This window comes from Clavelina lepadiformis, chromosome 2 (assembly GCF_947623445.1).
Source record: "Clavelina lepadiformis chromosome 2, kaClaLepa1.1, whole genome shotgun sequence".
In the NCBI taxonomy this organism is placed as follows: Eukaryota; Metazoa; Chordata; class Ascidiacea; order Aplousobranchia; family Clavelinidae; genus Clavelina; species Clavelina lepadiformis.
This window is the reverse complement of record NC_135241.1, coordinates 25,152,080-25,172,732: the sequence shown is the minus strand read 5'-3', so window position 1 is coordinate 25,172,732 and position 20,653 is coordinate 25,152,080. Positions and strand designations below refer to the sequence as shown.

General features: G+C 35.1%; 1 protein-coding gene across 11 annotated transcripts in view; it reads left to right on the top strand.

Moving 5' to 3' along the window:
• The window catches only part of LOC143446258 (uncharacterized), a 28,596-nt gene extending 13,846 nt beyond the window's left edge, over positions 1 to 14,750 (top strand). For 2 of the 11 annotated variants that reach the window (XM_076945817.1, XM_076945818.1), the window contains 9 exons: positions 2,850 to 2,936; positions 5,036 to 5,158; positions 6,134 to 6,262; positions 6,395 to 6,517; positions 7,530 to 7,595; positions 9,914 to 10,032; positions 10,438 to 10,510; positions 12,120 to 12,182; positions 13,237 to 14,750. In XM_076945817.1, the coding sequence (XP_076801932.1) occupies positions 2,850 to 2,936; positions 5,036 to 5,158; positions 6,134 to 6,262; positions 6,395 to 6,517; positions 7,530 to 7,595; positions 9,914 to 10,032; positions 10,438 to 10,510; positions 12,120 to 12,182; positions 13,237 to 13,316 (863 nt within the window). In that variant the 3' untranslated portion in view covers positions 13,317 to 14,750. Of the gene's footprint in view, positions 1 to 2,849; positions 2,937 to 5,035; positions 5,159 to 6,133; positions 6,263 to 6,394; positions 6,518 to 6,585; positions 7,510 to 7,529; positions 7,596 to 9,913; positions 10,033 to 10,437; positions 10,511 to 12,119; positions 12,183 to 13,236 lie in introns of those variants that run through there. The other 9 variants (XM_076945821.1, XM_076945823.1, XR_013113907.1 and 6 more) reach the window with 8 other exon arrangements.
• The last annotated feature ends 5,903 nt before the right edge of the window (positions 14,751 to 20,653 follow it).

The window sequence follows — 20,653 nt, the reverse complement described above, 5'->3', positions numbered from 1 at the left end:
GATTAATTTTTTTCACCGACTAATCATTCAAAAAAATTTCATTAACTGAGGTTAACGATTACACTTTTAAAAGCTTGATATCTTTCTTGCATATCGGCAATGTTATGCCATTTGATGTCATAAACACAAGCAATTTGCCTCATTTTTCTAATTAAACATTATTCTACGAAGGCAAGCGTGTTCTTGCAAGTTTTAAAAGCAATCTATTACACAAACAACAATTCTCGTTGTTTTATATTTGCCTTAATGATATGTTCGTGAGTTTTGAAATTTTTTTCATTCAAATCGATTTCAGCAACATTTTGTGTTTGTTCAAACTGTTCCAATGTCCCACTGGTTTTATGATATTGCAATTTGTACGTGCGAGTTTTCAGATACACACTACTGGTACTAGTATAGTGTTGCACGTTACTTGAAATTTAATTATGTAATTTATAAATTGCATGCTTATAAGTACTGTGAGACCTTGTTAATCCGGACCACTTCGTTTCGTCAAAAAATGTCGGTTTAGCGGGGTATCCGGATTATCGGAAAGTAAAAAATCAATCAATCTTGCAAATGCAGCACTGTGTTCAAAACGCAGTATGCACCTTACTCCAATTCTAAGTACCGAGTTTCTGGCTGGACAGCAACTAAAATAAAATTATATTTTTAGTATGATCCGACCCAGTGTCGAACCCCAGAACCACCGTATTTAAGACGAATGCTCTAAGCCAGAAGTGACGAACATTCAGCCGCAAATCGGTTTGACAACCGCTCTTGCATGGCGAAGCATTCCGGCGGGACCAGCAGTCTAAAACTTTCTTAGGCCTGTTTCCAATTTTTGCGCAATGCGATATCAAAAGCTGATAGCACTATTGAGTTGCAACAGTATGTCTTCAATAAATTGCCGCACTCAACCTATGTAATGTACGTATTTTTTTGCGACCGCGGAAGCGTTGTTTGTTAGTGTTAATGAACAATTTATTTTTTCGTTTCTAAAATACTGTACAGTATTTCATAGTATGAATAAAAAGCTGTGCGGCTTACTCAGCTGTAACTGACAAAGTGGCTTGCCACAACAAATAGGACCGTCACCACTGCTACAACGTCATGCAACGCAACGCAATTATGGGTAGATAATTATCGGCTATTGTTTCGTCAAGAAACTAACATACTGTATTAGGACAATCGTGAATCATTTTCGCTTAACTCTTAATAATCCGGTTTATTGGATTTGATTGCTATTGATTTAGCACATTTGTTCCAAAACTTTTGTGTCGGAGTCGGACAGCGAGGTTTCCGGATTAAAGGGGTAAAATGCATAGGAAGATCCGTTCCCGGCAGTTTTGTGTCGGATAGCGGGGATTCCGGTTCATCGGGGTCCGGATTAATGAGGTCCCACTGTAATTAGTTTTTGCTACTACTACACGTGTTGTCTTGTCATGTCGTGTTGACACTGTGATGTCATGTTTATTTCTTAGCCAAGCAATTTTTTACAAATTATACACAGTTACATACAAGTTATACACATTCACAAGAAAATACTTGATATTAAGAATAATTATTGCAATATCTTTGTCGTTTTTCGATGACAGTCGGTAGAATTTAACCTAAAAAACTGTCAGTTCAAATAAAGCATTTTCAAATTGTTGTTCTCATTTCATATTATAAAAGCTAAAAATCAAAGTAAATTTTGTAGTATTCAATATATCTTGTGGACTTTGTGAAGCTTCATGTCATTTTAACAGTGCACTTCTATATTTTCTATATATATTTCATTTATTGTAGGAAATTTAATGTTACAATGACGGTTATTGCATAATGTCATAACTTAGATAATGCTTAATTATTTAATATTTAATACCTAAAGTGCAAAAATGGCATCATGAGTCAGATAACCCCCTGAGCCACGTCACAGTAACCAGTCTTTCTGTTTTTAGTTAAAAAGATTTAGAGAACTGAGAAATTTATTTATTTTAAACCATGACCGAGTTGTTGAAACAAGTGGACTTTATGTTGATGGCTTAAAATTACACTTTTTGGAAACGTTGTGGAATAATTTATAGTGTTTGAAAGTCATCTGCTGTTTTCTTTGCTCTAAGTTTCTTGATGATGTAAATGCATCAAAGACCCTGCAAATGTCCTTTCAAGTAAGGGCTTTGCTGTGGTTTCTAAACTTTCCAATTGACATTTCAAGCATTAATCTGCTTTTTTAAAAATATTTCTCATTGTATCTTTGAGCTTGCTAAATTTTGTGAATTATCCTTTTTATTGTCATCAATGTCTTCCTAGTTGAAGCAAAAAACAAGGTTTGAAGAGAAGTAACCTAATGCACAAGATTTTCTGGCACTGGTTTTAGAGCACAAATGTATCAAATTTGTGTAATGTATATCCCATAGATTTAATTTGGTATATATCTTATACAAATTTTTAGTTTAGTTCATAAGTTTAATTTGAAGCTTTGTTGAGGTTAAGGAATGTGCTTGCTGCTTAGTTTCGGCAGCTACCTTGCTGCTGGCTATTTCTTTTTTCAATTAATTATTAATTCTTTCAATTATCTTCACTTGTGTTTCCTCTGCAAGTGAGAGTGCATTGCATTTATTACTTATCATTTGTTGCTGAAAACACTGAGGATTACTAGTGCTTTAATAACTTGCACGTGGTGCAACGAGTCTTTGTATGCTTGGTGTTGTGAAAGCATTTACTGAATGTATATTTAACAACTTAAGTCTGTGGTTGTATTTGGAAGCAATTTAGTTTTGCATGAAAAAAACTTAGTAAAAATGGTTCAAACAATTGGCATGTCAAACGGGTTAGTAATATAACTTGGCTAGAGGTTAAAAGTGTTTGGCTGATTTTTATGTCAGATAGCTCAACAGACAATAATGGAAGTACTTCCACAACAGGCAGTCAAACAGAAACATCTACTACCATGGGCAATGACTCAAATACAGGTGATGTTTCTATTTGCTTTATCCATGTAGTTTTTCTTTCCTATTGGGCTCAAATTGCATTGCTTCTTTTTCGCAGTTGATTCACAAAATTATAAAGTTTCCTTTCGCACTTGTATCTTAGGATCGCTCGATAAATGTGTGATTGAAAATATGCGGGAAAATTTAAAATCTACAAAACGCATATAAATACTGTAATGAAAAACGCCTCAGGAAAATGCTTTTAAACTCAGCATCTATTGCTAGTAACGTTCACTGGTTGCACATCTGTGTTACTGGCATGTTGCATTGATGTTAATTTCGTGTAGGTTTCTACACAGAAGATTTGTTGATGATATGTACTAGATACAATGTATGTGTTGGTTATTTTGTATCAGTTTTGTTGCTTGGACGGTGTCTTTTATTAAAATGGTGTCTTGGTAGTTTTCATCATACTTTATTGTAACTTCTTTTCTATTTGCCATTTCTCGTTTTATGCCACTTTCATTTTATTGTAATTCTAGTTTAAAACTAAAAAGCTAAAAATTTAAAAACTTTTTCTGTTCATTTATGTTTGTTTGTTACTGTTTTGCGGCATGTTAATGGAAAAAGCCCGGGGTCTATATTTTTAAAGTTTGGTGATACTGGTAAGTGCACGGCACCGTGTGCTGTAGAAATTGATGCACGAGTTTATTACAGGCTAATGTTGTATTATGTTGAGGCCCCATCCAAGACCTGATGCCTAATAGAATTATATAATTGTGCCTAAATATGTCTGAATATTTTGTTTTAATAAGTATAGTTAACTAAGTTTACAGTATGTACATTTAATTCAGCATAGAAAGATCTGTGAACTACTTTTGTTCTTATTCCGTATAGAAAGGTTTGATATTTTTTATCAAAATCTCTCAAGTTTCTTATTGTTTTGTGCCCAAGCTCAATTGTTTTTAACAATGTCAGGTCTCACCAATTATTTGACTTGACACCATTGACTTGAGTTGACACACAAATCTAATCACAAGCGTGAACCTGTTTTCCCTAATTTTCAAACAGATTACAAACATTAAAAACTTGTCATTGTTGATGGTTGTGGTCATGAGGTGCTGTTGGAAAATTCCTTTGTTTGTTTAATAAATTGCAATCAAAAAATGTTATCAAAACAAAATTTGTGATTTATCAACACAAAATAAATACATTTTTGTTTTTTATATTTTTTATTCTTAATTTTGTAAACTATGTAATTTCAAGAAAAACAGCTTCATAATTATTTTGATTTGGTTTAATTTGGGCACATCTGTGAACTAACACAAAACAGTTTTGTTAATATAGATGGCATAGCCCACTTTATATGGGAAAATAATTTGGATTAAGTGTGAAAAACAAGAACACAATGACAGGAGATGATATTTTACGGCTGTAGTTACATGCCAGCTCAACTGGAAGATGAAATATTGACAATTGGTAGAAAATCATTGACAATTGAAATCGTCCAAGTTAATGATCATGTCTGACTATATCTATGGCTTTGGATAGAGATAGCAGACATTATGCAAAATAGCTGGCATTTGCTACCAATCTTAAGATTCCTATAATTTCATAAGTTTTTTTGTAATTTTTAAACATGTCAGTATGGTTTTAAATTGAGGTTTGTTGTACATTGTGTTTATAACTGCAGAGGAATAATTTTTTTTACTTACAGAGCGAAAAAAATGTGGTGAAACAAGTGAAAATTGCAACTTTGCTTTCTTGGTTTGAATGTCAAATATTACGCAAAATGCCCTACTATGTCAAATTATATGAATTATATATTTTGCATGAATTTGTTTTTGTTTGGAATCAAAAATGCTGTAGCAATGCCAGATAAAATTGCGACATAATTAATATACATACTTCAATTGTTTGGGGTCTAGTTATCTTGAAGCCTTAGTGCCTGATTCCAGTTTGTTGCACCAACAGATTTTTGCAATCACTGAAAATTATTGTGATAAATGCAACCTAGTTGGACCTAAACAGCATATCTTTGGAACACAAACTTGTACAGGCACTGTTAATATTGTGTTGTTACGTCAATGAGGTTTTTCACGTTTGTGACACAACTTAGATTCCTGCAAATTCTTTCATAGATCCAAGTTCAAGAGTTGCTTCTTCTGAAACATGTTTAAACGGAGGAGAGATTGCTGCAATTGTGATCTGTAGTCTCATCTGTGTTGGCTGCATGGTCGGATTTCCTGTTGCTTTTGTTGTTGGTAAGTTGTTTTTCATTATTATATACCTCATATATACTTTTATTTTATTACCAGTTTCCAAGAAAATTATACCAAACCAAGTCAATGATAAGTTGATAGCAAGCCTTAGCAGAAGATGCGAAATACTTTTAGTAGCATTCAAAGTAAATATCAGACTGCTTGAAGTTTATGTTGCTTAATTTATTGGGACTTATTCTCATAGCCACCTGAAAATATTGCAATTTACGCTTAAACTCATATCCGTTTCACTCAGCCTGTTCCTGTCGACTCCTGTAAAAAAAAACACGAACAAAATAACTTTTAACTCAACTACATCTAAATTTAACACCTAATGATTGCTTAATACTTGTGTATGATGACCTCATTATGTAGCATTTTCGTGCGGTGTTAAAGAGTTTGTTTTTGTCGCCTATTAGAAAATCAACTGTGTTTAAGACAAAAGTAGATTTAGGCTTGTCAGCTGGCTATTGATGTGGTATAACGATATTTATCGTTGGGTAGTACAATTTAAACTTCCGCAAAGCTTCCTCGTTGAGTCGAGAGGTTTTTTTTGGAGCAAGGGAATCTTACTTGACTAACACAATTAGAAAGCAGACGCACTAACTGCTCTGCCACTGAGTTTGGTAAAGAACTTTATCAACTTAGCTAATGGCTTGAAGTCAGCTTTACTTCATTTGCTTCAGCTAACATGCTTCTTAAAATTTAAATATATAATTTTATATTTCTTGGCTTAACACCAATGGATTGTCGTTTTGAATGGAACTTAAGATTTTTAACAGTTACTCATGTTTTTATCATTTCCTTGGCCAGGTATAGTTGGTGTTACCTGTATGAAGTGAGAAACATGACATTCTGTTTGTACAGTATTTACTATAGTTATGAGATAAGGTTTATGTTGCTATATACTTGACTTAGTAAATCATACCAAGTTTTACAAAATATAAAGAAAAAACGCGTCACATTTCGCTATTTCAGGCTCTTTAACAAGTTCAACAGTTGCTATTGTCGGAAGCACTGTTGGATTCTTATCTGGGTTCGTGTTGGTGATAACTTTCTCAGCCTTGTATGACACCAACTACATTTGCAACGATGGCTTTACTGAGGGTAAGCACTAATTTTTACTTTATAATGCAACAAATCTTTAAGGATCACATCTTTATTCTGCCTACGTATATTATATGTACGTATACAATTATCTAAACCTTGGACCTTAGTTCTCAACCAGTTCGTTTTTAGTGATAAGTTACTTGGAAGTGGGAGGAGCCATCGCAATGGGAGTTATTCTGGCTGCGTTAACGTTGGCAGCTTTCATCACAGAAGTTCTTCTTTATCTCGGAGCTGGCTGCTTTGCAGGCAAAGGTTGGTAAGCACCATTATTTTCATTTGTTTCATTTCTAGATATTAATACGGAATATTTATTATGACAGTGCCGTTTATTGGAAATGCAACGAAATGCCTGCTCTGCTTATTGTTATATGTTATTGTATATCATTATATTTGTGGTTACCACCATGAGTCTTGCTTGTCTCCATTGAAACCTTATTGTATTCTTTCAAACTTCCAGCGACTTCATTTGTATATTCTTTAATTTAATTGTAAAATAATACTCAATCATAAAATTGTAACTTCATAGATAAATAAATAGGACCCCGGTAAGTTTTACGACACTGCACTGCAAAGTCAAAAGTACCAGGACTAAGCAGACATAATAGTGTCGTTGACATTACTGTTGCTACGTTCTACTAATACTGCATTCTGTCCTATTTGTTCTGAAATTCCATCTGCCCTGAAAACTTCGCCCGCCTAATTTATTCTATTTAAGTCCTTGCTTACATTATTTGTAGTTTTTATTGTGACCCTCTGTAATGAAGGCATTCGTAAGTGGTCAGTGTTGTTGTTCGATACTTATATGAGTTAAGTTTTGTTTTCTATCACGGCTGGAAGTAGCCACAATTTAAAACTGTTTTCTGCATAGCCTTCGCTTTTTGTGTCACGCTTATCATTCTCTGCCTCAATAGTCTAAGCTTTTGCATAAAAGTTTCGACACGGTGAGTGCATAGGCTATGCATAGGAACAAGTACTTTGTGTGGTTTTAAATTTTGTAAAAACTGATCAGCCCTTCAACCTTCATTCCTGATGGGAGTTTTTTATAATTATAATACTGTATAGTATTGCAGATTAAACTAGGTATTTGTAACTAGGTTTTTACTTTGATGGTCAGTGGCTAACATTGCATCCATTATGCCCTGGTTGAGTGTTCATGGTTGTTTGATGCCAGTTTTACCGACCTAATGAGTTTACTTTCATTTCTGCTTCTAATGAACATTCGCTATTTTGCAACCTAATATAGTTTGTAAACATTCTTTTTTAGTGAACAGAACTGAAACTGATTCAAATGTTAATCGGGCTGATACCAACTTGCATGTTGAGCAGAGAGGTGAATTGCTTACTTTGTGGTGCATGTTTTACATCTATGTATAACTGAATACTAATTTACAAACAGAAATTTATTTACTGTGTTTCTTCAAAAATTGTCTGTGTCGCCGCTCAGTAAATAATAAACTTCTGACCCTGGAATCTACAATTCGGGTACACAATAAAATGTTACGTCATTTCATCTTACTCCTCGAACAGGGACAAAATATCTCGCTGTGGTTTTGTGATAAAAGAGCATGTATGGTACCTAGTTAAGCTTAAGTTAGATGTTGCATTAGATAGTTTGGCACTGCAGGACGAAATGAAGCCAAAATAAACACGCAACTGGCGTGAATGTTCATTTCAAAGCCGTAGCGAGTTGAAGAGAACTAAAATTGGAGTTGTAACTTTATTATGCTCCTTTCAGTGAAAACACGTTGTTACGCAAAGCCATTTGGTCAAGTTTAACTTTTGCAAAGACTTTCTTGAGTCTAAGGATGAAGACTTTGATGCCTTTTCTTACCAAATTTTGCAATGTATTAGAACAATGCCATTTTAAAATTAGTAATATCACAGAAGTTAAAATGATTAATTAAAGGCAAATTATTGTACCACCCAGTCTTGGTTTTGTGAGAACCACAGTAAACATTTTGCCTGTGCACATTGTTTTTTTGCTCTCCTACTTTGTATATTGAGTGGATTTGCATGTGAAATTTCTTCAGTTATGCTCTTGCTTGTGCACATTTCACTAAACTTAACTAAAACCATTTGTTGTAATTTCACTGAGTAATGTAAGAATTGCTTAGAATAAATTAAACTTAATAAGGATTACAAAAACCTAAAGTTATATAATTGATGAGAACTTACATTCTTAATAATAGCTGATAAGCAACTGAGTAACAAAAAATATTAAAATTTGCGATTATTATGTTGTTGTTCGTTAAGGAAGGCCAATGCCGTGTTGCTTGTTATAAAATAAAAGTAAAATATACACTAAAAATACCCGAGGTATTACTTACATTTTAAAACGCCTCGTTTTGATTATGTCGCTGTGGACAGTAATTTAATGGCTTTGAACTTTGTAAAGCTGTGCGTTACTTAAATCAGGTAACTTATATAATCTATGCATATGATTGTGATTTACTGTAGTAGAACCTTGGTAAGTCGACCACCCAGAAGATCCTAGTAAAGTAGTTGTGTTAGCGATTTGGTTGCAGTTGTGCATTTCGCACTAAAATAAAAAACCACAATTGTATACAAGACAATATAGAGAACAAAGTATAGATTTTGTTTTCGTGTTTCTGTTGTTTTTGAGACATGCAAAGTATGCATTCAGTATGCGATACTAGGCATTGTTGTGCAACACATGCAATAAATTCAATATGCAAGTAATCAGTTTCTAATATAGGCACTCTTTGATGGTCACTTGTTGTGATCCAAGTATCAAAATTTAATACATACAATGTGTGTGTTACAATGTGTTGAAATTTCTTGTACTCGGAACCTACAAGATGGACGGTTTATTTATTTTATTCAGAAACGGTTCCATATCTTTTCTCTTGTTTAAAACCTTTTAGGAAAGTGTTGAAAAATATCGAACTGTCGTTGTCGATTCATTTGCACCATGCACATGGCATGCACTATTCTTTGTACTGCACACACTCAAAATTCAGTCCTAAGATACCAGGTGCTTACAGGTTAGCTGCAATTGATTAATTATAATTTAACAATTGGGACGTAAAAAATTTGTGATTTTATGTAATAATGGTCATGTTAGGCGGCTCCAGGTCAGTTAGTTGTTTCGTGCCGATTTTTTACGTTTGCGGTCTGGATACTGGATTGATTGTTTTGGTGAAACAGAATGGTATACATTGCAATAGCAGAATATTTTGTGACTTGTCAAAGTAAAGTCGTGATAATGAGGTGGCCGTTATCTGGGTGGTCATTAACCAGGGTTCTACCATATATACTTGCAGTTTAAGATGTTTTTGGTGTTGAGTAAGCCTTTCAACTAGTTGCTTGCATGCTTTCACTGAACTTGCTAAATTGAGTTTAAAGTTTTCTTACTTTGTTGTAACAGAGCACCGCACTGCATAGTTAACATGTGAATAAATATGCCGAGGTATCTTTTATGTTAAGCAAATTTTCAGAACTAACGAATTAGTATTTTTTGCAAAATCTAAGCTGAGAAATATTTTCAGAAATACATTCATAGATGTAGATTTTCCTGCACATTTTGTTTGTATGATACAGCACCAATTATAATACACCTTGTATTAATTACACGTTTGCTCTAAATCTTGTTTAACTGTTTCTGATGCTGATGGTTTTATGTTTTAGGAATAGAAGGTAAAGAAACGACAAATTCTTCCTATATTTTATCAAATAATGCAAAGCCGCCCCCTTATAAAAAGTCACACTTAGCTCCGCTACACAACCCTCCTAAACCGCCTCGCCAGGTGAAGCATTGATTAATCATAAAACTAAATTCTGACTTCACAAATAAATCAGATTGCCAACATTTTTTCAAATTGTGAGGCTAATATGGAAAGACGATACATCGGGGAAATGTAACTGCAAGTTATACCAGGGCTACTGGGGGAAAATTTTCAATATTTTGTTTTATTACCATTTTCTTAACTGTTAAAACATAAATTCATTTTCGCGTTCCTGGATGAATACGTATTTTTTGCTTCTTGCATTTTGTCGAGTGCATCAGGATGGAATGTTGGCAATTGATAAATTCAATAGTTCAAGATATTTTGTTTACAAGAAGGCAATAAACATGACTGCACTGAAAACTTTTAAATCGCTATTGTTTTGTTTTCTCTTCTGTGTATTGTTGGTTGCATTTGCATGACCAGCCACTCGAGAAAGGTACGCCAAGGCCACTACCAGTGCCACCAAAAACATCTGACCCTAATACAAAGAGCAAAGGTGATTTGGACCAACTAGTAGTCAGACTAATTGTAGTTGCATGGTAGTGACTTTGAAGCAGTATGTATTTGACCTTGACTCATGATGCCTTGCTTTAATTCCACTAATATCTCTTTTTATTTTTTAACTTGCATTATCATGTTAGGTGAATAAAAATTCAGTGTACAATATAAACTAAATCTTTTCAAAACAAAAATGAAACGAAAACGAAGGTATTTTTTACTTTTAACTTAGCTATCTTTTTCAATGCTGTACAGATATCCTAAAATGACTTTGAACCTACTTTATTTTTAAAGAAAATCAATGCTTCGGGCTGTCTTTACATTTTTATTACAAATCATTAATTAATACATGCATTAAGATTTTGTCGCATTGCCTTTGTATTTATAATAATTCGTAACAACTTGGGCATAGAATCCCTTAAATTTCTTAAGGCCATGATTTTTTATTTCATGCCAGCAGTTTTGTATTCAGGGCTATTACTAGGCCAGGGCTGGCCAACCTTCGGCTCGCGAGCCGCATGCGGCTCTTTGCCTGGTATTATGCGGCTCTTTCGTTCATATTGAACCTTCGAAAGAGAGCACATTTTACCCATTTTAGGCAGATAAACAGAAAAGTAATCTCTATTAGTCTATTGGCTAATGTTCGATTGATATTTGCTAAATAATGACTGATTGCATCAGATTTCAACCCAGAATAAAGATGATGCAACTGAAACAATATTTCATGCACTATTATGACGTAATAAGAAAAAACGTCATAAATGATAATGTGTATGATGTGGCTCTTTGTAGTTTAAAACAGTATAGAATGAGGCTCTTAGTCTCTGACTGGTTGGCCACCCCTGTACTAGGCCATTTAAACCCATTAACTTAATGTTAAACTTAATGTAAAAGAATCTTTACTTTTTCGACCCTGTGCCTATATACCCAAGTTCTACTAGAGGTGGTGCTAAACTAGTAGCATGGTCATTGTTGTGCAGCATATCTGGATGCAAATTTTACAAACCCAGAGGTGCCAGTTAAAAATTTTTGCAATTATCCTTCCATGATGGTGGCTGTATGCAGTGATGTCTGGCAACCTCTATTCGCATGTTTTTTGCTTCCATCCTTCTCTTCCCCCTTAAGTTTTATTTCGAAACAATTTGCTTCCACAAAACTTCTACTTTGAACTCTAAATTTACGTGGATAGATCATTCTTTTTTTTAATGAAAGTTTTGAATTAAATTTTTTAGTACGCTTTGATTATTATACTAATTGCTCATTGTCTGTTTGTTGTGGGCCATGGGGAATTAAGGAAAACATAATAAACTTTTAGTGGTGTGATATTTCATGAAACAACAAAAATTATTGGTTGGTACTAAGTCATTTTGCTGTAGCTGTGCATGTCTTAATACATTCTTGTTTTTGTTGCTAGTAATTAGATTTTCCCAAACTATACCTGATGTTTGCGCGTAATTTAGTTAACTGCCAGCTAACACACAACTAGTTATTGAAATGCAGAAAGTTGTCCAAAGATTTATGAAATTACAATTGCAGTTTTAAGTTATGGAAATGCATTTGTAAACCTTTGCTTATAGAATTATAATTGGGTCATATAAATTAAACAGAGCCTCTGAAAAAGTCATCCAAAAATCAAATAACCCCACGCCATGATCCAACATTTAATGGAGGTTAGTTTGATATAAAAATTTAGTTATTTACCTTTTTATTAAATAAACATATTTGCAAATGGTTTCATTGTTGATCTTGCAGTGTTGGTGCTCACGATGGTTTTTTAAAAGTATCTTGGAGTTTGTTTGAAATGCAAGTGCGTTAATCTGTTTATCTCGTGGCAATAATTTTATTTCACTTAATAGCAGTACACTTGTATGATTTTGTTTAGCAATCGATAAAAAGTGGGTAAAGTGTAGATTTCGAATATAAAAACCTTATTTATTTCACTGGTTGCCAACCTTTTTTGGCTCTCAGCACTTTTATTTATTTAAGAATTTCTACAGCGCCAATTTTTGTTTTCGCATTGTTTGTGGACAGTTGTCTACTTGGCGTTTTTAAAACAAAACAAAACTGTTGAAACAAATTCATTCTGGTTTGAAGTTTATGCTGAAAACTTTTTTTTTGTTTGAAATCTCATTGCCTTGCTGTTGGGCACTGATTGCACTGGTTTATTCAACATCAATATCCAACTTGTAGTGTAATATATACTAAATGCATAACATGTGGTAATATGAATTCTTAATTAAAGTAAATCATGATGGTTAGTTATGATAACCTTTATACTCGGACTGAGGAAAATCTTTGCACGACTTACATCCGACGATGATTCCTCATTGCTACTGAGCCTTTGTGCAGGCTCCGATTGTCACAAATTTTTTATTTTCTTTTTTTAATTTAATATATCGGGTTACCCAAATTTAGAACTGTCCACGAGGCCCACTGAACGATAGCAAATGTCGTTAATGTCTTGCCCAAAGGCATTACAACAGCGCCACCGGCACTGGCATCACACACGGAACACAAGCCGCGTTTATTGGGAGGCCAGCGCTCAAACCACTCCGCTACCGAGTTGAATGCATGAATAATATTAATAACGTAGTTTATAGAAATATGCATTTCTTCTACCATACTTGTCTCCGTAAGTCAAATAATATTTAAGAAAAAAAATCCATTTTTTTTGTATATCAATGCCATAAATCGAAGGCCATTATATGATTTTTTATGTTTTAGATTCTAACCAAGTGTCTAACTCCAAAGCAAACAACAAAAGTAAAAGAAACTATGAAGATTCAAAAACTGATCCTGTTTAATTTGTCGTAATAGCTAGTTATGTTACATCTAAGGTTTACAGCACTGAAACAGTTGGAGTGAATCACTGAGGTACTACAGTGAACATTTTTACTTGACTATTTACCGTTGGACTTTTTAAAAGTTTTAAATGAAAATAATGAGTGTTCCATTGTTTTAAGAATGACTTTTATTCATAAGTTATAAGTTATTTATAGTCTGTATTTTTGGACAAATTTGAACATTTTTTTGAAACATTTTCATTCAGCAGCCTTGTGATTGAGATATTGTTCTATAAAAATGCGTTTTAATACACTGATGTGTTAATATGACAGGGTTTGATTTTATAAAGTTCCAAGTTTGTGAACTGCGTTTTAGAAATTTGTGCCTGACGCTTAGATTAGATCAGTGCACTATTCATCAGTTTGTAAAACTGACAAAAATGTTTTGCGTTTTTGGAACTTTTTTGTTTTGCTTCAATTTGTTGAATGTTTGCTTTGATGTTTTCAACATTAAAATACATGATTTTAGATTTATTCTTTTTATTTTTCAATGTTCCTCGTTTGCATCAATGTTCCTCAAATATTGTTTCCGAGATTTCAAATTGGACATAATCCTAGATCATTAGTTAATGTTGTTATATTGACCATCCCGTCGTGTTTGGATCCTGCATGCATTTTAAAAAGCTTGTGATTTTAATACCAATGGGTTACTATTTTGTGAAGACATTTGACGTGTCAGGATCAGTCAGAATCGGATGTTGTTTGTTGCTATGTGCTGATTTCATGATGTAATCGTATAATACCACAACGCACAAACTCATGTTTAGTGGCGAAGCAGTTTGTCTAAAGTCATGTGTGTGGTTTGTAATAATGCGTTATAACATGATTCTTACCCAAATGTTGTTACAGCACTCGGTAACTGCTTTGCATTTTTGTAATAGTTGAAGATTTACCATTGCACTGTTGCAGTTTGGTTTTGCTGAATGTACTTAGTAATATTAATGGCACAACCTAATTTATCAATGATATTAATCAGTATGCACTTGATAGGAATGCAAATTGTCAGCATATTATTTTAAATATTGAAATATGATGCTTCAAATGCTCTTGGCTTAGTATTTTATAACTTGTATTTAACTTTTCATTTTCATTATGCATTCATTGTAACCGTCCGTATACTGCAACTTTATTTTATGTCTTTGATCACATCGCCTTTCAGTTTGGTCAAGGTGTCTGGCGTAGTTCCACAAACGTTCAAAACTGGCCTTGGGAAAGTTAATCAGTAACCTTTAGCTACTCGTTGTTACCAGCTTTTAATACAGACATTGTTGACATTTTGTGATATAATATAATTGCTGGCATAATGCCTTGTGTGTGACGAGCAAATAAATGACTAACTTGTATTCCATTGCATGAAACGAAAGTCTTTCAATGAATAAACCTTACAAAAACGGGTACAGGTATGTTACTGTTTGTGCGAATTTTATGCGAAGTGGCTTTGTTGGGTCTAGTACTCTAGTCTGAAGTGTATCATATTACAGCTCACATTTCTGCTTTAACAGTTGTGTTTTAAATTCAGGGAAATCGCGAACCGTAGCGCGAACTAAGCTCAAAACATTCTGCTCGTTTGCTGATGACTGAAGTCTGAAATACGTATGTATGCGTTGTTTCCCCATATTTTTCCTTTGGTCATTACTGAGCTTATAATGCAAAATACCAAACCACTACAAACTTTGGGGTGTTTTTATTTTGTTTTTGATTGAAAAAAAAACGGCTGAAAATGTTGTCGAACAGAACCGGTGCTCTAAATCGCCGCAAAAACTGCTACAAGTCTCTTTAATAAAAACAACGTTTTGAAATTCCAGTGAGATTTTATTGTTTACGTCGCTTATTTATTGTGTTAACCAGATATTGTTGACTTTCACTTGACCTGTTTCGACGAATTTGCTAGATTTGTTGTTTTTGTTGATATAACCGCCATCGACTTAGCAACAAGACGAAAAAGTTGGTGAAATATTTACTTTTCAATGACGTTGTGTGTTTGCTTGCTGGTTCTTTGAACTGTTAGTTTAGCTCGACTTGACAGGACTTGCTGTTGCTATGACGACCACATATCGCTCCTGTAATGTCGATCTCAGGGATCAGATTAATTCCGCTTAAAATACAGTCAACGATCTCCTTCCGTAAATAATAAGCGCGGGCGGTTCGTGACGTCATCGCTTGTGAGTAATAAATACCTCGACATTGTAGTCCTTTGTGTTGCCTTAATGGAAATGTTTTGTTGGTGTTTTTAGTTTGATTTTAACGGTTGGGCTTCCAATCGTATTCCGTTTCATTTTAATCAACACCAAGGATTGTTTTTTACATAATTTTCATGACGTAATATTGGCCTGATGTTTCTGTGTTCATATGAGTCAAGGTTTTGCCATTTGTTTTACGTTGTTATTAAAGGTGCATCGAAATTTTTGCTTTCCGAAGCAGGCAAAAACGATTTCCAGACACCGCCGAAAACCAAATGTTTGAAATCTTTCTAAAACCTGGCTCGAAAAATTCTTAGCTAATACAACAGCAGACATATTTGTTGGTGCGCATAACAAGAAATACACAATAACGATACGAACGCTTGCAATACCACGTTGCATGATTTGGCCGAAATGCGCGATTTGATACCCAAGTTGCTGTAACGGTTTCGCTGCTCAATAAATAATTTGGCCTAGTTTGTTGCAATGCAATTCAAGAAACGATTTTTGTTCCAATGTCTTGGTTCCCTGGTTTGGTCGTCATAGCAACGGTCGATGTGCCACGCCTAGTAACCTATGCCGTATTTCCATCGCCCTCCATCGACGTGCTGTTGCAAAATTTATGATTGGGCGCTTGAATAAAATAAGGTTTCTCGTTTCAGTTATTGTGCTGTTTTCATAAGTGATGTCACATTTGTGTGTGTAATATTATACTGCACTATGTCGTTTACTTCCTGGTTTATATGAAGCGTTGTGTCTGTTAACACCCCCTCCGTGGTTTGCTGTAACCGCGCAATTATCTGGCAGCAAGTACAAGAAAAACAATGAATGAATAATTTTTAGTTCACTTCGCTGCTTGCACTAGGAAGAACAAATTCGCTTCATAGTTTTGGCGGCGAGTTTCAAACGCTGAACCTGCTCAACTGGAACGACATTGGTATGGCCTCTTTGGGTTGCAAGCAGTTGGTATGTGGTTGTGTTGGTTTCTGCTAATTTGCTACAACAATATTACCTTTGCACTAACATTTCTAATGTAGCTTGCACAAGGCTTATAGCCCTTACATATTTGCAATTCCATAATCACCATCACAAGGAAACTACTGTGTTTGGTTTGCCTTGTTGTTGGTTTAGGTTGTCGTAAATTTTTCGGGTCTGTCTGAAATTCTTGGTGCGTGGTTTTCATTGAGCTCATATCTTAATAATTAACTATTAAAAGGAGCCATTGATACAGTTGAAACGTTGCATTTTGCCCTATTGGTGACTTTATCAACGACACTTGCGTATCTTGAAATGCATCAGCGTATTATGAGGTTTGTAATTTGTCAAGCGTAGTTTCGTAGTGACGGTTATAAATCACCTAATTCTGTAACTCAGACACTTAGACACCACCTTTGTTATTCTGTCGTCGGTTGATCATCTCGCTATTACGTCATGGTCATAAGCGCGTGCAATAGAAGCTGCCAATCAATAGCTTCCTGGTAGGGAAATGTGCGAAATATTATGACGGTGCACGTTGTTATCAAAACCGATATATTGGTCGTTTTCAAAATGGTGCAGTATAATACGATGTACAATACGGTGCAGTATAATATGGTATCGCTATCCGCGGATTGCAGGACTTGTCTTATCACTCCAGCCCCGGTTACCGGCTTGTCTTAGTGCAAGTTTCGATTGTCACACATTTTTTAATTTTGATGTCGTATTGCCCGATTTTTAAGGCTGTTATCACCAGGTCTATTAAACGGAACAAGCGTCGTTAATGCCTTGCTCAAGGGCATAACAACGCTAGCGCAACCGGGTATCGATCTCTTGTCGTATAATAAGGTTAGTAATGACATCACTTAATCTCATTTTTAAGGACAAAGTGAAAATGCTCAACGCTAGTTGTCAGAATTCATCTCGACACTAAACTTTCTGAATCAGTCGTTTTTATACCAAACTTATAAAATCGTGAACACGTTCAAAGGCGACTTGTTTGCGCTGACAACCATAACTACATTTTCAATTTAGTAAGTTTTCTGCGTAAAACGAACAATCATTCGATTTTTCTACTACACCGTCACCTCGTAATAAGGATGGAAGATACGGGAATGGATTTAACGAAGAAACCGGATGTGATGATAACCGGACACTTCTAATTTCTCATCTCTACTGTCCAGTTTCCACCTCGGCTGCTAAGTTGAAGCAAAACTGGAATCGTTTTCGATTGTTTTCATCGATTTTGTTTCAACGTATCTGGTGAGTATTTACCTGCCATTAATTTAGACGCAAAAGTCACGTGCCAAGCAGCTAATTGGTTGAATGTGAACAAGCAGTGATCTGCAACAAACCTCTTCAATACATTAAATCATTACCTTGATTGGTTAATAGTGATAATGTATCCCTTGTGATGTAACACTTGACCATGGTTTTAGGTGGAGAACTCAGGATAAAGATCCCTTGATAAACGATTATAATCATTGGATTCAACGAAGAAGATTTTTATTGAAAGCGCCAGCTTTTGGCCTTCCACTCAGAACATCAATCTTTAATCCCCAGCTACGTTGGAATCAATTCTCTTGTTTTGACTCAGCGGAGTGTGTGGCCCCATCTCTATGCACTGTGGTACAAAATCTTTCATGGATCTGCCATTTACACTTGAAGTAAGGCAACCATAGAAGAGTTTGTTGAACATCTTAACAATGCACCTGAGCAATTAAAATAGGTTCTTGTTCTGCCTACACATAACGTTACCGATACCAAACTCATAAGTGCGGTTGTGTTGTGTTACCTCACAGGTTTAATGCCATTCTGACGTCACCATATCATTGGTGTTTCAGACTTAATTGCTCTTCCAATCATCTGTGAAATATCCTTTTAAAGGGATGGAGTTTATTAATTCATCGTTCTTCGGATTTCAAGTGAATGTCTCCTGGTTTTAATGCAGTAGCAACCGCACAAGTCGACTCCCCAGTGTTCAACGCATCTTCGACCACAAAATTGAAATGATTGAAATATCCAGGTGCAGACTATGTTTGATATCTATGCTGAGGAACGAGTAAAATTACAATTGAACCACATTCAAGTTATTTTATTATACAACCAATATTTTGTTATAAATTAACATTTGTCATTGAAATGTATGCGGCCCTTGGTCATGAGCCTGTTTATCAGTTTCAGAAGCAACAAAGACTGATTTCTTCGCCATGGCCGACTTATTTGGCAAGAAGCAGCATTGACTGAAGTAGCGATCGTATTTGTCATATCGTCTCAGTTGCTTTGCAAACTACCTCTGGTAGCTTTGCAACAGAACAGCTCAACCTTGACCACAGAACCAAGTAAGTAAAGTAATTCTTCGACAATTTGTTAGTTTACTTGAAAAAACACGTGGAAGCTGGAAGGGCGAAGTCAGGTCAGATAAGAAATGCATTTAACTTATTCTCCAATTTTCTGCCGGTTTCTTCACACCGCAATTAATTTCATAGAACTTTTGGTTTAGCTCGACTTGGCCGGGATCGCTATTGCTATGACGATCACATATCGCTTCTTTAATGTCGGTCTTAGTGATCAGGTTAATTCCCCGTTGGTGTAGTGACAACCACTTAGTGACCGGACATAATAAAAGCGTCAATGTTTAACAAAGAATTCGTGATGTTGCTGCTATAAAACGCTGCTTTTACGGGCTCTATTACATAGGCTTTATCGTTAATAAACATCACCCACAAAGCGGTAATTTTAACGGACGGCCTTTTAACCGTGTTGTATTCGTTTCAATCAACAGTAGACCCCAACTTGCTTAGAAACTTTATTCCCATGTACGGTATCGCGTCCTAAAACAATGGTCTTACCTCACTGGAATGTAACATAAGAAACGGGCGAACGACTTGTTTCACTGTCAGGGTAGTCATGCAGATTTAGCCGATTTGCCACGCCTTTAAGCTGGCTATAGCTCCTCATCGCCCACTACCGACATTTTATTTCAAAATCTATGCGTCAACGGTCGAAAAAATCTTGAATTCTCGTTTCAATTTATGTGCTAATTTTATAAACGGCGTCACCTGCTGTGGCATTTCCCATAAAATCATGATTTTATTTTATGATTTTTTAGCTTTGTTTCATATTAATTAGGTTTTATTCTTGTATTGACTGACGACAGAAGTAGACTTGTTTGTTAAACATATAACTTCCCGAGAGCTAATTAAGTCTCAAATTGGACATCAGTAGGAATTAACTGGTGGTTGCAGGCACAACACTTATGCATCCACAGCATAAGCATTGATGAGTCACTCAATTAAACTTGTTCTGTGAACGTGGGGAATGCCCAGGTGTGAACGTTTTGGATAAATTAGAGCGCAATAGATTCCGATAATTGACGCATCTCAATCATGGAAGTGTTTGCAAAAGTGTGAGGTTAATGGAACGTTAAATTCATCTCGCTTTTGCTAATATTACTCAGTTGTCTATGCACTTAAGTTAATATGAACGCTAATAGTCAGCGTGTCAATCAACCAGTCAGCTCTTGAATTGATAATTTGTATTATGAACTTTTCGCTTTGATTATGCATGAATGGTGTGTTTAGTTGTAATGTGAATATCATTCATATGTATTTTGTCAGATCTTTTATCTGTTTGGATTTCGTGCCTAGTTCAGCTCCATAGATTTTTGAAGCTGGTCTTGGGAAAGGTAAACAGTAATCTTTTAACTACTCGTTGTTATTAGCGTTTAATACAGACGTTGTTGACATTTTGTGATCGTATAATTGCTGGCATAATGCCTTGTGTGTGACGAGCAAATAAATAACAGTGATCTTTTCCATTGAAAAAAACGAAAGTCTTTATCAGCGTCATAAATGTTAAGTTTTTAGTAATCTCTTTAATTTAACAATGTTTTAACAAATTGAGTGAATAAACTTTACAATAATCGTCAGATACAGATGATATCATTGTGTGGGTGTTTTTACCGTCAGTGGCTTTTGTCCAGACAGGTTTGTGATATCTCGTTACAACCTTCAGCCGCGCAGGCATCACACTTGTGTTGGGTTGGTTTGTGTCGAATTCCGCGAGATGGATGGAACAAAATGACTTTCTTGTTGGTGATTGAAGTTTGAAATGTTCACCATCGCTAAGTTGTTTTCTAGC